Genomic DNA, 19,181 nt, shown 5'->3' with positions numbered 1-19,181 from the left:
TCTCTTACACAAAACTATTTTTGAAACATCAGAGTTATATTGATAAACTGAGACTTACCCCAACAATGTGCAGCTTCATCAAAACCAAGGTTTACATTTTGGTTGAAGCTATTTGTTATTTGCTTTGCCTCATTAGATTTTGGTTGTTTTTTAGACATTAGAGAAAACGCATTAAATGTCCCCTGCATGTCGTTCCTAACAACAAGGCTGTCTGTAGTCTGGCTTGCACTCTCTATTGAACATCTGCTTCATCATCTAGCTCTGCTTTATAGCCAGAAGATTTGACTACTGGTGTCTCTAGCCTCCTTAGCACAACTTTGTATAAGCTGATTCTGAGAATCTCCAGGAACATATGGGCTGTTCAGGAAACGGGTGATCTCTAAGGAGGGGCTAAAACCAACTGCAACCCATGATGCTGTGTAAAATAAGTTTCCAGGTCCTTCTCTTTCCATGAAAGTACTCCTGCCCCCCACACTCCCAGTCTGATCTTCAATGCTCCTTTACCTCAAGATTTTTTCAACAGATCAAGCTTTACATGTGCGCTGGTTGTATTTCAAGCTATTTCTTAGCTATGTGGCCTAAACAAAACACATGTATGTTCTGGAAGTTTAAAAATTATCTGTCATAGTTATTCTTGAGCAACAGCATGTAGGAAAGGACCCTTGTTTCTTTGCTCTCTTCGTAAGAGAATCTTTTGATCTGTAGCCTTCCACAGATTTTTGTTGAGAGACAAGAAAGAACAGGATTTTGTTACTTTCCCAAGATGGAAAGTAATTTGTGGCTGTGTTGGGCAATGGTTGTCTCTTTTGTGGTTGGGTCTGAAGAGACTGAAGATGTGATCATGCTTCTGTCATCAGTTTACGTGATGTTCTACGTCTAATTAAGGGAGTATGACTGTTTTCATTCTGTTAAGGATTAGAGCAAAAGGAAGCTTTTGCTTTGATCTCATAAATGTTTCTTTAGTGGAGAAAAAAGCTCTGTCATTCTTTCCCCATTCCCAGAAATATGCTGTAGTTTCCAAGCCATCACTTGTGTGTTCCCAGTTAGGAAAACTATTTTCCTTCAAAAAAAATTTGGTTTCTGTTCTTCCTGGAAAAATACAAAGACAGAAAAAGGGGGGAGTGGATGATAACTCCCCAGCAGGAAACAATGTGGGAAGGTATGTTTCAGACCTTTTGTTTGCTCTGCAAAAGCCATCCTTCACTAACAATGCACGTACGAGCAGCTTTGAAATTCTGTTTCCAAATAAAGTTGAAGGAAGTTGATAAACTGTGAGTCAGTCTCACTCCCTCTAGATACCTGGAGATTTCACGCACCATTTAACCGAAAGCAGTACTTGGGAGTAACTTGTGCTTGTTAACGTGTGCTTGGCTTCTCTGTGTACAAGACTAGTCATGGGGCTCCTTTTCTAGTTGGAATTAATTGCCTTTGCCCAAAGAAACAAAAGATGGACCAGAACTGCACTAGAAGCTTTTTAGACTTTGCATAAGACTGGCTTTGAAAACTACTTTGGGGAAGTTTTTGTAAGAACTGTTTCTTAGATCTATAAGGGGAAAGTTTAGAGTCTAAAAAGTGTTAAGGGAAGAGGACGGATAGAAAAAAGTACCAAAACTTCATAGGAGAAAGTGTGGTAATACTGAAGTTCCTAACAAAGCCAGCTTTGAGGGAAGATTGGATTTTATCAAAACATTTCTGCTTTTAAGTAAAATAGAATATTGTCATGGAGTGCTACAGTCCAAAGGTTCTTAAAAACTAGAATTGTTAAAAACTGCTCACTTCTTGTCTTGTCTTTTCCTTGTCAGTACTGCCTTTATGTTAGAGCTGCCAAAGCTATCAGAAGTCAGGATGCATGCAGGCTTAATGACTTTTGCTGTGCTTGCAGGCTTCTAGTAGTATTCTGCTTTCCTAAGCTTCTTAATCCTTTGCATACAGATGTTTAAAGTTGTAGTTATTTTTTTTTTTTGACCTGGAGAAGTAATTCTTTGCTTAATTTAATTCATGTGGTTTTAATATATAATTTCAGACTACATACTTCTTATCAGCATGCAACTAGGTAGGTGAAAACTAATTTTTTAATTCTGACAGTTTTAGTGGTACTCCCTGAATCTAAAAGATGCTTGATTTTATTTTGCTCTTCTGAGATCAGTCCCATAGATTACTATTTAGTAGTAACTTGAGAGAGTTCAGTGTGTGCATGTGTGAATATAACCTCCAAGTGTGAGTGAATATTAAACACCATATATGGGTAATGCAGGATTTTAAGTAATGTGGGATCTGGAAATAGTTACACAAATCTTGTTGCTAAGAGCTGAATATTTTACAGTAAAGGAATGAAAATTAGCACTTTCATCTTGGCTTCTAAATAAGTAGCATGTGATATGAAGTCACCCCAACAGAAATACAGACATGGCTAATAATACTGGAATAACTAAAATGCACAGTTTACAGATGGAGTTGTGGCTCAAGGCTCCAGTCTTCCTGTGACATCTGCTCTTTCTACATTTTATCTCTTATTACTGCTTAAGTGCATAATATATGTATATGTAAGTGTATATATATAAGCATTCATTTCTTACTATCTAAGAAGCATTACAACAACATTTCCTTAGTTTTGCAATCAAGTACATCCCTGAACATTGCAATTTGACAGTACTATAGCGTTTCCGATATGATACTGCTTTCAACATGTACATCTGTCTCCACCTTTGTAGTTCATATCTGAGGTCTTTGGCACACACAGGTACTTACCTCATTGCTAGAACAATCTTGGCATGGGAAGTGGCTTCTGGCATCATAATGTCAGTCTCTAGCTTTCTTAATTCTGCACAAGCCACGTAAGGAAGGGTTTCTCCATGCCTTTTCTGCATATGTGAGATAAATCCCTTGTGACACTTCCAATGTACAGAGCTTTTTTGTTGAGAAAAGTTAAGGCAAAAGCTATTTTCATCTGTCACTGTCTCAAATGGTCTCAAGTTTTCTGTGCAGATCTCCTTTATTCCCTGGATGGATTTGACAGAGAAGTTACCTAGTGCTCCATTAGCAGTTGAAAGATTATAGACAGCAGAGATTTAGCAAAGGATTAGTCAATTGGAGAGTGTGCATTATCCGGCCAGGCTTAGAACTGTGATTGTCTCTTCAATCATTTTCATTAGTGTCTTATTCAAAGATCGAATTACGTAACAATGACGTTTTGCAGAATCTGGTACGAGTTTTTCTTTGGTTTCTCTCTCTCCCTTGCAAACTGTCCTGGGAGAAGGGGAAAAGCATTATGTTTATGCTTCAAACTTGCAGCATGTTTTAAAAAGCAGCAATTCAGATAGGTGAAGAGACATGACTTCAGTTGCAGCGTCTCTGTTCGGATGATAACTTAGCGTGGTGGAACCCATGAGAAAGGCAGGATGCGGTACAAGAAATACATAACTATTTTAGAAGCAGCAATAGGTATTACTCCCCTTAACAAGAGGGAACTACTTCCTGAAGGTAGACATGCAAATCTGTGGCAACATCCAGGGTAAGTGTTAAAAAGCAATCAGTGTGTAACAATGGGAAAAACTCCTCATCTTGAATCATGCATTTTTAAAACTTGTAATCAGAAAGAGAAGAGTTATTCATAAAACAGGTAATCTTTTTTTGTAACTTCCAAGTTCTATACTTCAGCAGTTGTGGTTAAAGATTTCATTAGAGATTTCTGTGTACTACCAGTCCTTAGCTAGTAGAATAAGTAGGAGAAGGTGCTATTTCTAAATCAGGAGTTTGCTGAAGAATAGAAAGTATAAACATGCGTATACTCATCGGAACAAAAATGAAATGGTTATTTTGTATTTATTACTTGCACTTTATATCATGTGTGTATGTGTGTGTTCCCCCTCCTCCATTTAAAAATATGTGTTTTAATTTTTGTCCATCGGAGAACATGCGGGAAGAAGAACATTTTCTTCTCTAAAATGGGAGAAGAAAAACACTTTTTTCTGTGTGTGCAGCTTCTTTGCTAAGAAGCAGGAGTTCATCGTGCTTAGGAATACTGTTTCCCTACAAGACAATTTTTCTGATTTTGTTAAAAACAATCTGGAGGGCTTTCTTGTACTACACAACTTGAGTACTAGGCTTTGCAAAAATCTTTCTGTTCATAACTGTTTCCACCAAAAACTTACATTGTGTGGAAAATGGGATTGTCATTCTCTCTTACCTGCCCCTGTATGAGTAGCATGTCATGGACATGGAATGTGTGGTAGATGGAAGGGTGTCTTCACAGTCTTTCTAATCTGTTTTATTCTTATAATACAATAGAATGCTGTCACCTTGTTTCAGACATGGAAGAGGAGTAAAAAATGTGAGAGCCTTTTGTTCAAGACTATGTAGTATATTTCTACTGGTCTGGAATAGTTCTGTGTAAGCAAGACTTTAAAATATAACTTGGGTGTATAACTGTGACTGGCTGTAACTGAATTCAAATTTATCCTGTAATTTTTCCACAAAAGTGCTTTCTTTAATGGTGGTAGCAATAGTAAAAACAACTAAACTGCTGTATACCACATGATTTTTATAGGTTTTTTTCAGATCTATCACCAAAATCACAAAAACTAGTCTAGAAAATACATTGATGCAAATGGTTTTCTGCCTTTTATCAGTACAAGTATATTTCAAGTTGGTCCCAAATTTCAGGAGTAGTGTTAATGAGGCCTTTTTGTTAAACATCTACCCATTTAAAGGGGTTCTCAGTACAGTGTATTTGGACACAGGACAGTAGAGTGTCCTAGTCTGTGACTTCTTTTGATTGTTCCATGTCAATCTCTTTGAATTTTGCAGCCACTTTTTATATCTTAATAAAATAGTACATGTTTGCTAATGATATTTTGAGAAGCTGCTTTGAAAAGTAATGATACATTCTTGAAGAATTCCTCATAGTTTTGAAGAAGGTTGTTTTGTCCAGAGTAACAGATTGAACCAAGCCCTCTAAAAATGAAACTTGTTCACTCTAATGTCCATTATTTTTTATTTTGTAATTGTGACTGCTTGGCTTTGATCTACTACTGAGTGTTAGTCAGTATCAAAGTACAAAATACACTACCCTGTTAAAATTTGTTTTAATTTCCAGCATTCTTAATCAGACATCTCCCTACTTTCAGGGAGAGGTTTAGGTAATGTGATTGTTGTACACACTTGGAATTTCAGGCTGGTTAAGATATATTTGGATTATGTTTGGATTTGCCTTTCCAACAGTTTCAGAAAAGCAGAAAAGCTGTTGTCATTGAACTGTAATAGGGATCCCTTTTATGTTTTCATTAAGACTTTCAGGGAGCTAAAATTTGGTAACCAGCAATTGTGGCAAAGTAAACCGAGTTGATGAAAAAGTGTTGTTCTTTTTGTAGCTCCAGGCTGCTTATTTTATACAACTGGAATAAGCAGATTAATAACTCACTTTGCTATTATCAGCTTATCACTCAGCTTTTAGAGGTACTCTGTCACATTCATATAAAAAAAGATGCCTTAAAAGTGTATGTGTGTGTATGTGTTTATAGGAAAAAAATGTAACATAATGAAACACTTTCCAAAACCTATTAATGAATATAGAGTTATATAGAATCCTGTCAACTCCTCACTGCACAAATTCAGGTGCACAATTAAACATTCTCTTTATTTTTCTTAATCATATTTTAAAATGAAAAAAAGCATTACAGTGTGATGCTAGCTCCAGAGCCATTGCTTGAAAGTTGTAAAAATTCTGCTTAAAAACTCAGACTAAGGTGGAAAAGAAAACAGGAAAGGCAAATACATTATTTTGCTAAGATATTAATTTACATTTTAATATCAAAGATGTTACAAAGGTAAGTTTGATTTTTATAACTTTTGGCATCTTCACATAGACAGAAAATTATGACAGCATTGATAGTTAGCTTAGCTTGTTTGTGTGACTTTTCTGCAGGCTCCAGAATAGTATTTTGTGCAGAGCCTGGGACAATAAAGCTGATGTCTGTTCATAATGCACAGCATAGCCCATGTTGCTCTTTGGTCATCACATAAACTCATAATAAGCATCTTTTTGTTCTGTGATTTCCGAAATCATGCCTTGATTTAAAACAGTAGTTTACTTTTAGAAAGATGCTTTTATGCTGGAAGAGTAAGGAGAGCGGGGAAAATCACCTTCTACTTCCGCAGAGTGATGTCTGGCAGGTGCTTTCATTGTTGCAGTTTTTAAAAAGTTAACCTGAGACCAAATGTATTCTTAAAAATATCTTAGAAGTCTTAAGTTTGCTTTTTTGAACCTGTGACCTCCTTACATTTGTACTAAAGGTGGATGCCACACACAAGACACATCAACACTTAGTGTAGACTTGGAGACGGAGAAGTTCTGCAGAATTCTTTCAGTGTCTTTCTTATGGCTCTCCTGCTATCTAGAAATGGCTAGTGGAATATTAACCAGAATGAAAAAATATCTGTACATTAAAGGGGGGAAAAAAACCCAAAACAACCAAACAAACCCAAACCTGTTAAAACTACGGCTAATATACTTTCCTAGGGAAGTTTGGTTATATCCTTCTTAGAAGATGGAACACTTTGGAAAAATGTTCTTTGAGAGACAGGAATGAAAATTGTCAAGTTGTGGGTTGGTTTTCTTAAAAAAAAAAAAAAGCCATCAACAAACCCTAACCACTGGCTTCTATTTCTATTCCTGTCAAAAGTTCCTCCTTCATCTTAGTTAAACCATTCATTTTCTGTTTTCCTACACAGGATAATCAAGGACTAGGACAAGGGGTCAAGGAGAGGAAGAGTGGATCTCTGTGACAGGGGTGCTGAATGGAAGCTAACATGCTATTTGTGCTCAAGAGGGGTAGCTAAAACCTGTTGATCAAGGGAAGGAGGATAGAAAATGACATTGGGAATTGTTTCTTTCCTATCATTTTGCAACTGAAGTTGTTACCAACTGGTGTCACTGGAGTGCATGTAGCCCACTGTTACTGAGGTTTTGCTCCAGATACAATGCTGTTACCAGCTTCACTTTGTACAGTCTTGTGCAAGCTAAGCAATCAGACTAAACCTAAATTGAAGCAAAAAGCCAGATGGCTTGTGGAGAGGACCTGTGCAACACAGTGACTATATGCAGGTTCCTTGTCTGTACCCTATTAGGTTGGGTTGCTTTGCGCACACGCTTGCATGGATGCCTGCTGAGGGACAGTCCGAACTGGAGTTTTTAGTCTTGCTGCAAGTGTAACTATTGCTGAGTATCTCTGTTTTCCAAGCACTGTTTCTACTTGAATGCCAGGGAAGCTAAAGCATATCAAACTAATCAGGGAAGTATATTTTATATCCTCTTTGTCTCTAGGACTTCAGTGTTCCAGGCTTCATAGTCACGCTTATGTGGTTGTGACTTAAATGAAACTTTGTTTTTCAGGGAGGAAACTACTGCACTGCCATCTCCTTGTGCGTGGGACTGGGAGCACAACTGTACATCAAGCCCAAAGCATTGCACAGCAAGTAGACAGAGACACTCAAAAACCATCATTCCTCCCAAGGTACTAGTCTAGTTGCATCAGTTAGAGTTGGCCGTTAGTTTAAAATTATGTATTCTTGTCATATGCTAGCTAAAATGTAATTCTTTTAGCTATGTTTTCACAAGGTTTTAAGAAACTATACTTACTGGAGTAATACAATGAAGTCAGAACTAGTTATTTTGGATTCCCAAAGCAATTTAAAATGATTACATGCACATTCTCTTGATGATGTGCAACAGGCCTTCAGAAGAAGAGAGGCTTCTGCAATGAACTCTATTCTGTTAAAATTATGCAAATAATGTACAGGCCTATACTAGTTCAAATCTTAGCTAAACATTGGTAAAGAATTGATTTAATCTATGAAGATTCAGCAAATATAAATATTTTGCATGGACTTGGGGATAAATAAATTACTTTAAGCACGGAGGGTAATATTAATGGGGATTGCTCAGTGACTCAGTCCTGGGAAACAGAATAGCCACACACAGAGAGAGTTGTTTTGCTTGCATATTTTCTTATAGTACATCATTAAGGTAAATATAATCCTTTTGGCATATTAACCTTGCTTTTGAAACCTTTTTTCAAGTGCTTCTAAAAGGAGTATAAAAAGCATCCTTAGCGTTATGTGTCAATCGAACATGCTTGGCTTGTTTTTGTAAGTCATTAACAGATTACAATTTTAAGAGGAAAAAGTTGTTATGCCAATGTGTTCCAAAACTGTAATTGACTTATCTTTCAGTTTTCAGATTAATAGCTATTGCTGCTTTAGTTATTTACTTGGAAATGTGGATATTAGTTGTCCTGTCTTTCTAATATGTGACATACTTAACCAAAGCTACTCATCTGTTCAGTGTTCTGGGAGCAAGGAAAATTTGATATCAGCGACGCATAGCTAGGCAGGAATGTCTTAACTGAGGTCTCCATCAGACTCTAATATGTTCCTTAAAATAAAAACTTTCGAGGATATGGTATGGAAACATTACACCAGGGAATACGGATAGTTGCAAGTTCAACTCTTAGCAAAAGAAACTTCAGAACCATGTATCCACAAGATCAAGATGCCTTAAAAGATGCATCCAGCCATCTTGTCTGTGAATTCCTAGGAGTTATAGAACTGGCAAGTGAATGCCTGGGATGGCCGTGTCCATGTGCTTTCTCCATGATGATTGCTCTCACTGTTTCCCTTGGACTCTTGCCAGCTCACTTCAATTATTCCTGAAAGACAGTACCCAAAACTGGGCATGGTACCCTAGCTGGGACCTTGCTGTTACTGAACAGGGAAGCAGAGCTGCTTTGTTTCTTAATAAGCTCGTCAGCAGGACGCTTGCCAGTAAAAATAGGACGGGGAGGGGCAGATCTTTGAAGCATAGTTTTAGTGCTCTAGAGATCTAACTTGGCTGAAGAACTGCTGTCTGGAACTTTGTTTTTTAAATTAACCCCTGTATCAGAAAAAGTAACACATTTTTGCATGTTTTGCATCTTGTGCATTCCGTTTATTCATTTGCTTGTTTTTAATAAGCATAATGATCTCCATGAGAATGGGATCTTTGCTTTCTTCATTGCTTTGTCTTAATTAATTTAAGCCATCACAGTTGATTACCGTTGTAAAGTTTTTGATGTTGTAGGGTTTGACTTCTAGTGAGGGAAGGCAGATAAATTGCTAAAAGAGGAGGATTGTTTCACAGCCTTGTCAGGAGCAGTCAAGAAACATGGAGAAGAGAAGAAGGAAATGAGATGTAAGCAAAATCAGTGTTCAAACAGAATGTGCTCAATGTGCCTGCTGTTAAAAATGAACAAGCTGGGGCTAGGGAAGAGATTTCCTTTCAAGTGTTGATACACACTTTTTTATGCTGTTTGAGGAGAAAAATAGTACACATTTGTGTGGTTTGGATCTGTTTAAACTACACTGTTATTTCATTCTTTAGAATAACAGTACTAGCTTTTGTAGCTTCTTAAACTGATAGAGGTCGAAGTGCTTATGCCAAAGAAAGTTGCTTTAAATTGCACAGTCTGTAGAAGAAGGGAGTGGTGGGTATTTAGGTAAAGTCACTGTTAAGTTCCTGTTCTACTCCTTAGCAGTGGGTCAAACTATTTCATTTGCTTGCTGTACCAGTGTAATTTTCAAGGCACTCCAGTGTAGTTTAAAACATTGCACAGATGAAAATGTGCTTAGAGCAAGCAGACCGTACTTCTTATTCTCACAGCTGTAATTTTTATTAACTGTTATCAAACACTTCTGCATATTTTCATGCTGCTTTATCTACACCGTGAAATCTACTATACATCTGTATTTTCCAATTGGCATATTCTTTGCAAATAAAGTAGCAATAAGCAAAACAAGCAGTCTTCTGGGTTTTAGCAGAATAAATTTGTAATGTGTGAGATCTAGTAGAACTGTGACTAATATTTCAAACCTGTTGAGGAAAAATATACTATATTACTGTATTTCGTACTGTTTGTATCTCTAGTGTTGTTCCTAGTTGTTCAGCATTTAACAGTGTTTCAAATTTTTATGAACTTGAAATTGAGTTTATGATTGACTTAGAACAGTGCTGCTTCTTGCTCTAAATCATTATCTACGTTTTAAATTTTGTTGATCTGGATCAACAGGTAAATCAGTATGTCTAGGTTTAAAAAATATCTGTTATCTAGAGAACATCAAACTAGGTGGCCCAGTGAGTGACACAAGATTTTCTACTGTTGATTACCCCATCAAAGATCTGTATGAAGTGTGATATGCTGTTTATGTTGGACTCTGTGTTTCTTCCAGGGACATCTGTCTTTTCTAAAATAAGAGCCTTAGAATTGCTGCTTTGAAACCTGGAAGGTGTGTATAGCTGTTCATCCTTACACCAGACCAGAGACGGCCAACAGACCAGATCCTGCAGCTGCATGCCAAAATCTTTACGTTTCATAATCACGAGCTGCACTTTGGAAGTGGAGACAAGGGGCAGGATAATGATTGCATCATGCTGCATTACACTGGCACTTGAGTCATGCAGCAACCTCACAGTGACAGGCTAATACAGGTGGAAGGAGACCTCAAGTGGTTTCTAGCGCAATCTTGTGCCCAAAACAGGGTCAGCTGTGAGATCAGAACAAGTTGCATGGAGCTTTACCCAGCTGGGGTTTGAAAACCTCCAAGAACACAGACTGTAGAACTTCTCTGCAGTGGGTCCATGATTTGTCTGTCCTCATGAGGAAAATTTTTTCTCCTTATATACATCTGAACCTGTTTTGTTTGAACTTTTGTCCATTGTGTCCTATCTACTTTGCACCACTGAAAAGAACCTGGCTGCATCTCTTCAATCTCCTCCCATCAGCACCAACAGGCTGCTGTTGAATGTCCTGGAGGCATCCTTCCTCCAGGCTAAACAAACCCAACTGCCACACTTCCTCTTGCAGGGTTAGTGCTTCAGCCCCCACCATCTTGGGGACCCTCTGCTGGACTTACTTCTACACATGGTAGCAAGTGCTAAGATAGTATTCATGGCATTTCCTCTCCAGTCCGCCCAAGACAGAGATTAAGATTACTGTGCCATACATGTGACAACGCCAGTGTAGAGCTATGTGTTTGAACCATATGTAGCTCCTGAGCAGTTTGAGAGTCAGAGGTCAGCTACCTACACATCCTCTAATCCTGAAGGTTGAATCTGTTAGGGCCCAGCTTACTATATAAAGAAGCGGACGTAATTGGATTTATGAATCATTTAAGTAGGACTGGGCTGACTGATTTGTGTGATTTTGCAGGCTGATGACAAATGGCAGTCTAAAGAGATTGCCGGGAAGGGGGAAAGGCTGTTTGGCAACATGGTATTTTTAGAAACTTCTACAGTGCCTCTCATCACAGGATCATGAACACTTGCTTAAAAACAAAAGCAAAACTGATACCTCTGTTCAGACAGTTCAGCAACTGGACTACCAGCCTATATTCCCAGTATCTCCTGCTGAAATCAGTTCCCAGCTGTTAAGGGGGTTGCCTGTGGTTGCCGTGCTGTCCAGCAGCACTACCAAGTATTGAACTTTAACATTTAAAGAACAGAAAAATAATTGATTGTCAGAGGGGCAGGTTAAAAGGCTTGATGGTGGAGAGGAGGCGGAGAGAACCTGAATCACAACATGGTAAGAAATCTTGGTGGCTGCAGGCAAGTTGCTGAATAGCCTTACTTGGTTGGCAGGAGTAACTGTGAGAGGCAACTGCTTGTTTTAAATTTGCATTCTGTAGCATAGTGTTAAATGGGTGTTCCCTCTGTGGATGCTGGAAGGAGCACAACTGCTTCATTCACAGTAGCATTAGATAATTTATGGAATATGTCCTAGGGTTTGCATGACTCAGGCTACAGCAAGTGATCTCTCTAAATTAGCGCTACACGGACCATGGATTCAATCTGATTGTAGGCAAACAATGTCTGCCTTGATTAGTTAAACTGAAAATCTCAGCGGAAAATGTGTTCACTGCAAGTTATTTGCATGTTTTTCTTAAAGTTAATACCAATTAATCTTTCCATTAATTTTAAAATTTCTGCATGCCTACATAACATTTCATGAAATCCTCTGCACATGATACTGCTTTGTACAGTTATTGCACGTGCAGAATAGCTGGTCCTAAACACTGCAGAGGACAGAGCTGCACATCTATAGCCCAGCTCATGCAATTTTGCCATGGTGCTTGTACCCAGCCTTTACTCTTCATGATGCAGTATCCCTTCCAGAACTGACTACAACTGGACCTTCACCTCCCATTTCAAAAGGAGACTAAAGAGTGAAACATGGATGCAGCAATGCCTCCAAACACTCAGAGTGCTCAGGGACCTGCATAGACAGATCAGACCATTTGTCTGGAGCTCCTGCCCCTCTTCTGACTGTTCTGCTGTCCTAGAAGAATTTTGGCTAGGTATTCTGTATCCACATTTAGGGGTCTTGTGTTTAAGAAAAGCTGAGACAGGAGAGGTTATATCTAATTATATATTTAATAATGTGCTTCTTTGAGCTGCAGTTTAGGGGTTTGGTTTTGTTTTCCTTTGGATTACATGGGAAGAGAATGGAGATGCTGTCCTCCTGTGGAGTAGCTGCTTGGTGAATTGGGTGCTTTGAGCACCTGTTCTCCCTTTTCCTGCCACAGGAGATGGGAACTTGAGCTGCCGGAGAAGTTTCTGCAGCTCTCGTCACTGTTTACACTGATATCTTGTACCCTTACATTTTTTGTTTAGTTGGCATCATCCTGCCCTCGTAAGGCCTACCTGCATAACCACCCTGGGAGGACATCTTGGTCAAAGAGCAGGCCTAAAAAGTCTGAAAGTTTGTTCTCTGTGGTTGAATTGGAGTATACGTAACTTGGAAATTGTTACTTCATTGTTAGTTACATCAGTCCATAGCATCAGTGTGGGCATCTGGGCTCTTGGCCAAGCTCTAGTGTAAGCATGAGCACTAGAGGCCACTTAGTGCTCACATTTGGAGGATGGTATTGGAGGATTTATTAATTGTGGCAGATTAGCTGTTTGGTTTGGGAAGAGAAATAAGAAAGCAGGAAAGGATATCTGTCCTCTCCTCTTACAAGTGAGAAATTTTATGGATAAACATGGGAAATATTTTGATAAGTCCATATGGATTATTTTCCATCTGTTATTGCAGGAAACTAAATGGAGATAAACTAAATGGAGGCCCTTCCCAGCTGGTGATTCATGATAAGGGATCGAAAACCAGCCTATCTTGCTTGCATAACTGGAGTCAGTTCCTGCATCTCTGTTAGATTTACCTCAGGCTAGCTAAGTGTGTTTACCTTGGTTGCTGCCCTACATCTTGGGGAAGTATAGCCTCTATTAGTAATAATACCTCGTGGCTTTGATAAAGTTACAGAACATGCCAAAAGGAGGCTTTAGGTCAAGCCATAGGTTTTGTGTGGAACAAGAAATAATCTTCCTTGGCCTTGTATGGGATAGGTAGACCCTTAGATTGCTCGGCCTGGCACTGCCTGCACTCCTCAAGAGGTAGTGTTTTGTGGGGGAATCAAGTGCTAGCTCTTTGTCTTCTCTCAGAGCCTGTGTGGAAGGAAGCAGCTGCAGGACACGCTGGTACAATACTTTATGCTGCTACAAATTCGGTATCTGCGTAACAAACTCGGTTATATGCAGTCACAGCGATCTGGTGGCTTCTCCTGTCCCTGTCCCACCTCATGTCTGACAAAATCTCTTTTTGAAAAAGTATATTGCCATCCATTGCCAGTTTAAAACAAAAGTTTTTCTTGTGTCTAAAACTACCTAGTTGTCAGCAGCAAAATCATGTTGTTTTCATTGTGTTGTGTCTTTTCAACAAATACTGGACAGTGGATTTCTTTGCTGATGCTGTGATGGAATATCCTATGATGATGTTGCCAGCCAGTGCTAGCTCTTTGGAAAGTTGCCTCCAGTTTGCACAGGTGTACAGAAGTGCGCATTGGTGTGGAGAGTGACAGCTGTTTGGCCTTGCCATGCTGTGTCTCATGGAGAAATTCTTGGTGCCGGATGCTATCGCAGGATCCTTTGTGTGCGAGGAGCCTGGCCCCCTATGTTTCATTTTTCCAGGTGGTCATACCACCAGAGTGCTAGTGTTGCAGAAAAAGTTGTATGGTATCACTCACTTGTAAAACTAACTGAAAGGAAGGAGGACCAGATGAAAGAACAAAGTTCACAATTTGGCATTTGTCTGCCTTTTTCTCTCTTCAAATTTGAGGGTAGGCTAAACAAAGTAACAGGCTGTTTGCATTCTTTTTTTTTTAACTGTTGTTTTAAGAAAGCTCTTCCCTTACAGTTTGTCCTCATTCTAGTTTCTTCCTTCCAAGAGTTGATTCAAGTATTGCCTCATCCACCCAAAATAGCATAAATCCAGGAAGACGGCAGCACTGGGAAAGAAGTCTTTATTTCCAAATACAAGTGTGGTTCAATTTTTGCCCATCTACTCCTCCTTAGGGCTTTTAGTGACCATGCATTTCTACAAGCTCTTGAGAATAGCTACCTCAAATACGTGCTTTTTATAGCATATGTAATTATAGCCCCAAATTCAGGCAATTTGACCTCTGAATTAATAGCAGCTGTTTTGACTGTCAAGACTAATGTGGAGGGGTTGTTACATGGTGGTAAAGAAACCTAACCAAGGGCTGCAGACTTGAGGAATCCATCAGCTGTGATGGGGCCTCCTAAAAACACACAGACAGAAAAGGTGGATGTTGCTGGTGCGTGTCTGTTTGACAGAGCAGTGCTGTGGATACTGCCCAAAAGCCTCATGTCGGAAATGCTGAGCGGGCTTGGGCCACGCGCCCCATCGCTCCCGTTTATCCTGTGACAGGCGTCAGCTACTGGCCACTGCCAAGGGCAGGAGCACAAGAAATATTTTTGTAAATGGAGAATAACAATTCTTTTCTTCCCAGGGAGAATGAAAATGTTTCTTCGCCTCCCCGGGGCGTTTGCAGGCATGATTGGCTGGCGGCGGGGGCGGCCGGGCCCCGGCAGGACAAAGTCTCTCTGTGGCGGGCTCCTCAGAGCCGGCTTTGTCCTACCGGGCTCCTGCTGCCCCGCAGGGCTCCGTCGCAGCCCCTCGCCAGCGGCTCGGCCTGTTCTCTCGGGAGGCGGAGGCGGGAAAAGCATTCCCGAGGCTACCGGGACTGACCGCTAGCCCCCGGGGCCGGCGATGCTACTATGGGAGCGAAGCAGGGCTCCACCGGGAGCGGTCCGCGGGAGCCCGCGGTGGGGGCGATGCAGGTCGGTAGCGTCCCGTCACACACCGCGCTCCTCCGCTGGCCGGGGTCGCCCTCCGGCACCCCCTGTCCCGGCCGTGCCCCCCGGGGGGGCAGTGGGAGGGCACCTGCGGCACGGTACGAGGGGCGCGAGTAACATCGACGCACAGGGGTGTTTCCAACCCGCGTAACTCACCTGCGGCCGCGGCGACACCGCCGAGCCTCGCTGGGACCGCCCGCCCTTGGGCAGAGAAGCCGCGCGTGTGAGCCGGGGGAGGACCCGCTTAGTGTGGGCTGCGCGTTTGGTCCGCGCTTTCCACCGGCTGGGGCTGGCCGAGACAATGCTGGAGCCGAGCGCGGGGGAATCCCGTGTTTTTTCAGTTAAATGGGAGCGGGGAGGCAGCCTGGCCTCCGCAGTGCTGACCGGTTCCCGCGGCGCCGGAAGGCGACACGTATCTTTGTATTTTGAATGCTGGCAAGTCAGTATTTTAACCGAAAATACTCCAGTTTCTATGGAGGAACGAACTCCCGAGTTTGATAAAGAAAGTCCTCTTCTCCCTCGCCCTGGCCCCGGCTTTTTTCTTTTCTTTTTATAGTGTCAGATGCTGAACTTCAGTAATCAATGTAGCTATGAAGCGCCTAGGAGTACCACAGCATCTGTCACAAGTGGAGGGACCGTGTGGTGTGCGTGCCAGCATGCAGGAAACTGAATTTATCTGTAGTCATTTCCCCCACCCCCGCTAAAATGTGGATGTGGCATAAATACAACTTATTTATGCCTCGTACTTTGTTCTGTTGCTTGTAGAATAATTACTACTCCAGGTATCCTCTTTGTGTATGAAATCTGTGTTCATATTAGCCAATGTCCCATACTATATGTGTTAGTGGCATTTATTGGCCATCAGTGAACTACCAGTTGATTCTTTTATGCAATTATTTCCAGAGTGTGTGTGTTTGCGTTGGTTTTTGTTGTTGGGTTTTTTTGGGGGTTTTTTGGATAGTTTGGTGTTTGTTTGTTATTGCATTTGTTTGTGTGTTTGTTAGGTTTTTTTTTAACCACAAAGGTTGTGCAATTGGTCTAGGTAACTGTCTCACTCCCTCACCTGTACTATCGCAATGTATTTGACACTTCCCTTGCTGCAGTAGGTGTAACCACTTACTGATGGCTCTGGTGAGAGAAATAGAAATACCCATAATAATGTGTCAATGACTTGCCTTGCAGGGGTTTCTTGGGTATGAGGTTTACATGTGTTGACCTGAGATGGATGGAAAGTCTGACTTGTGCATGTTTGAGGTATCGTAGTTACAGAGCCTGTATCTACAGACATATACTTGACATGGCTGTTGCTTAAATACTTCATTTAAACAAAATTATGGTCAGTATGGAATGGTTCCTGAAGTAAGACACCTTGCAGTGTATTTCAACAAATGTTGAGATATACTGCTAGACCATGCTGTCTCCTTCCATTTGTCTCAAATAGCAACATTTTTTCTACTTGCTTTTATCAATATTGATGGAATCCTTTTGAAGTTAATGACAGCGTTCTGTTGGCTTGATAAAAAGTGTGGGTTGTCGGGCCTCAACTGAGTATATGGGGTTTCTTCAAACTGTTTTAGGGACTGCCTTTCATGTAAAGAAATAAGAATTAAATGGTTTGGATAAAGCTTCTTTTTGTTTCACAGCTGTGAGTCCATGCAGTATTGAAGTAGGTTGCATTGGCTCTCAATTCAGTGCCAGCTTCTCTGTCAGCAAAAAGAGAGCTTTGGCTGATCTTTCCTTCTGCCTATTGTGTGAGACTGTGAGAAAGCTCATGTTTCTTACGTGGACTGAACTTAAGTAGGGAGACATTGTTGGTGTAGCTACTGCAGTGGTTATATTCCTTATAATAGAGTTACTAATAAGGCCAAAATTCCATTTCTTTTATAAAGACAACTACTCATTAATTTGTAAAAAGAGACAGAAAAATAATCTGGAGAGGTACTATGCCTATGATTTTTAGTTTCCTCTTTATTTTTCCTAATGAAGCTGTGCAAACAATATGAAGTTTATAATTGTACTAGGAATTCTATTTTTCACAGCTTGTACTTATTAGGACTATGAGACAAATGAGGATTCAACTGACATTAGAAACATTTTTGGAGTCTATTTTATAACAGAAAGTGGTAAGTTGCAGTATTTTCTTAGGAAGCTGACCTCATTGATACTGCAGGAATCTTTTTTGAATGACCTGAACAGTACATGATTTATGAGGCAAATAGTATAGTATAATTAATGACTGTGTTAAAATTGCAAATGAACTTAAAATAACTTTGTTTTTTAAAACCATATTTGAAATGTACTGTTGCCTAAAAGACTGAGGAGAAAAAACTCCAGGCCCAATTAGGTAGGAGGTAAGATAAGAAAGCAGAAGTTTTAATGAGCCTCCAGGCTCCGGGAATACAAAAACGTTGTGCCAGAAAGGTGGATAATTTCCTTTCCTTTTTCAAAAACCTCCTCTGCTGTGTCTCTCCATACAATAGTGTCATCAATGTATTGTATATGTTCTGGAGCCTTATCCTTCTCTAGTGTAGCCCGAATCTGTCCATGGCAAATGGTGGGACTGTGTTTCCACCTCTGGGGCAGTCAGTTCCAGGTGTCCTGCACACCTCTCCATGTAAATGTGAACTGCAGCCTGCACTCTGCTGCTGAGGGGATGGAGAAGAACGCATTTACAATATCGATGGTGGCGTACCACTTCACTGCCTTGGACTCCAGTTCGTACTGGAGCTCCAGCATGTCTGGCACAGTGGAACTCAGCAGCGGGGTAACTTTGTTCGTGCCACAATAGTCCACAGTCAGCCTCCATCCTCCATCAGATTTACGTACCGGTCAGATGGGGCTATTGAAGGGTGAGTGGGTCTTACTGACCACCCCTCAGCTCTCCAGCTCTCGGATCATTTTATGGATGGGATCACTGTGTCTCGGTTTGTTTGGTACTGTCATCTATGCACTAAATAAAGAACTTACCAAGAATTTTGTGTGATCTGTGCTGATAGGACAGATGCGTATTGCAAATACCAGCCTTAAGGCAGAATTATGTTCCTGAATGCATCTTAACTGAAGTGTACAGTGTAAACCAATATGTACATGCAATTATTCTCAATGCTGTGTAAGAATAAAGCATCATCTAACTTACTAAATAGCGGGAAAGATGCCTTCATGAACCCTTCAGGCATCTCTATCCCGCAACCTCATAAACAGTAAAGAAGAAAATGTTCCTTCAAGACTAGCAGTTAACTAAGCAGGCAGATGATCATCAGCAGCTTTACAGGTGTTTATCTTGTGTTGTGCCCCATTATATAATCAGAAAGCAATATCTTTTTACATATTCAGGTGCTGTAGTCTCTAGATCTGATTAACTGCATGAGTGTTTCATAACTGAATTTTTGATGGTTCTTGTTAAAAAAACCCACACAATATAAAAAAAAATCTTGAAAAAAAAAACCCAGCTCTGATCTATGGCATCCTGATACAGCTACAAGAAATGATACACCTATCCATTACTAATGTAGTTATTACTTTAATAAGTATGTGCTTAGACTGCGTATCTTTCTCTTGCACGTGCATGCCTATTCTGTGATGAGAAAGCATTTCTCTTATGAATGCTCACCCCTTATGATTCTTACTATGAAGTTTTTGGAGAGAATGCAAGATGTCCGGCTAGACTGTCATTCTAGGCTCCACAAACAAAGCTGTGAGAGGCAAACTGTTGGCCTTTGAACTGAGCAGCCTGCTGCCAGGCTCAGTACTTGACACTAGTTGCTATTCTTCCTATGTTCCAACACTTGCAAAAATCTACTGGATAATGTGGGTTTCTTCTAAGTAGCCGTGGCTGAGGATTCTTCTGTCCAGCCAGTGTTTCAGAAGCTTTTTGAAGAGCTGCAGACAGCATGAAAAACAACTTACATTTTTGATTTATTTTCCTAAGTAACTTTTATTCCAG

General features: G+C 40.4%; 2 protein-coding genes across 3 annotated transcripts in view; both read left to right on the top strand.

Annotated features, from left to right (window-relative positions):
• The window catches only part of HACD4 (3-hydroxyacyl-CoA dehydratase 4), a 186,710-nt gene that overhangs the window by 85,806 nt on the left and 81,723 nt on the right, over positions 1–19,181 (top strand). The gene's annotated exons all lie outside the window — the stretch shown is intronic.
• Positions 7,391–19,181, top strand: part of TJP2 (tight junction protein 2) — a 53,233-nt gene continuing 41,442 nt past the window's right edge. Inside the window, exon 1 of one of the 2 annotated variants that reach the window (XM_017806083.1) lies at positions 7,391–7,511. Coding sequence is in view for 1 of the 2 variants with exons in the window: in XM_017806080.1 (XP_017661569.1) it covers positions 15,161–15,223 (63 nt within the window). In the remaining variant the exon portion in view is untranslated. Of the gene's footprint in view, positions 7,512–15,030; positions 15,224–19,181 lie in introns of those variants that run through there. The other variant, XM_017806080.1, reaches the window with a different exon arrangement.

The sequence above is a fragment of the Lepidothrix coronata genome, unplaced genomic scaffold (genome assembly GCF_001604755.1).
Source record: "Lepidothrix coronata isolate B3197 unplaced genomic scaffold, Lepidothrix_coronata-1.0 Scaffold14, whole genome shotgun sequence".
Classification (NCBI taxonomy): Eukaryota; Metazoa; Chordata; class Aves; order Passeriformes; family Pipridae; genus Lepidothrix; species Lepidothrix coronata.
The sequence above is the reverse complement of the archived record's forward strand: the minus strand, read 5'-3'. Positions and strand labels throughout refer to the sequence as shown.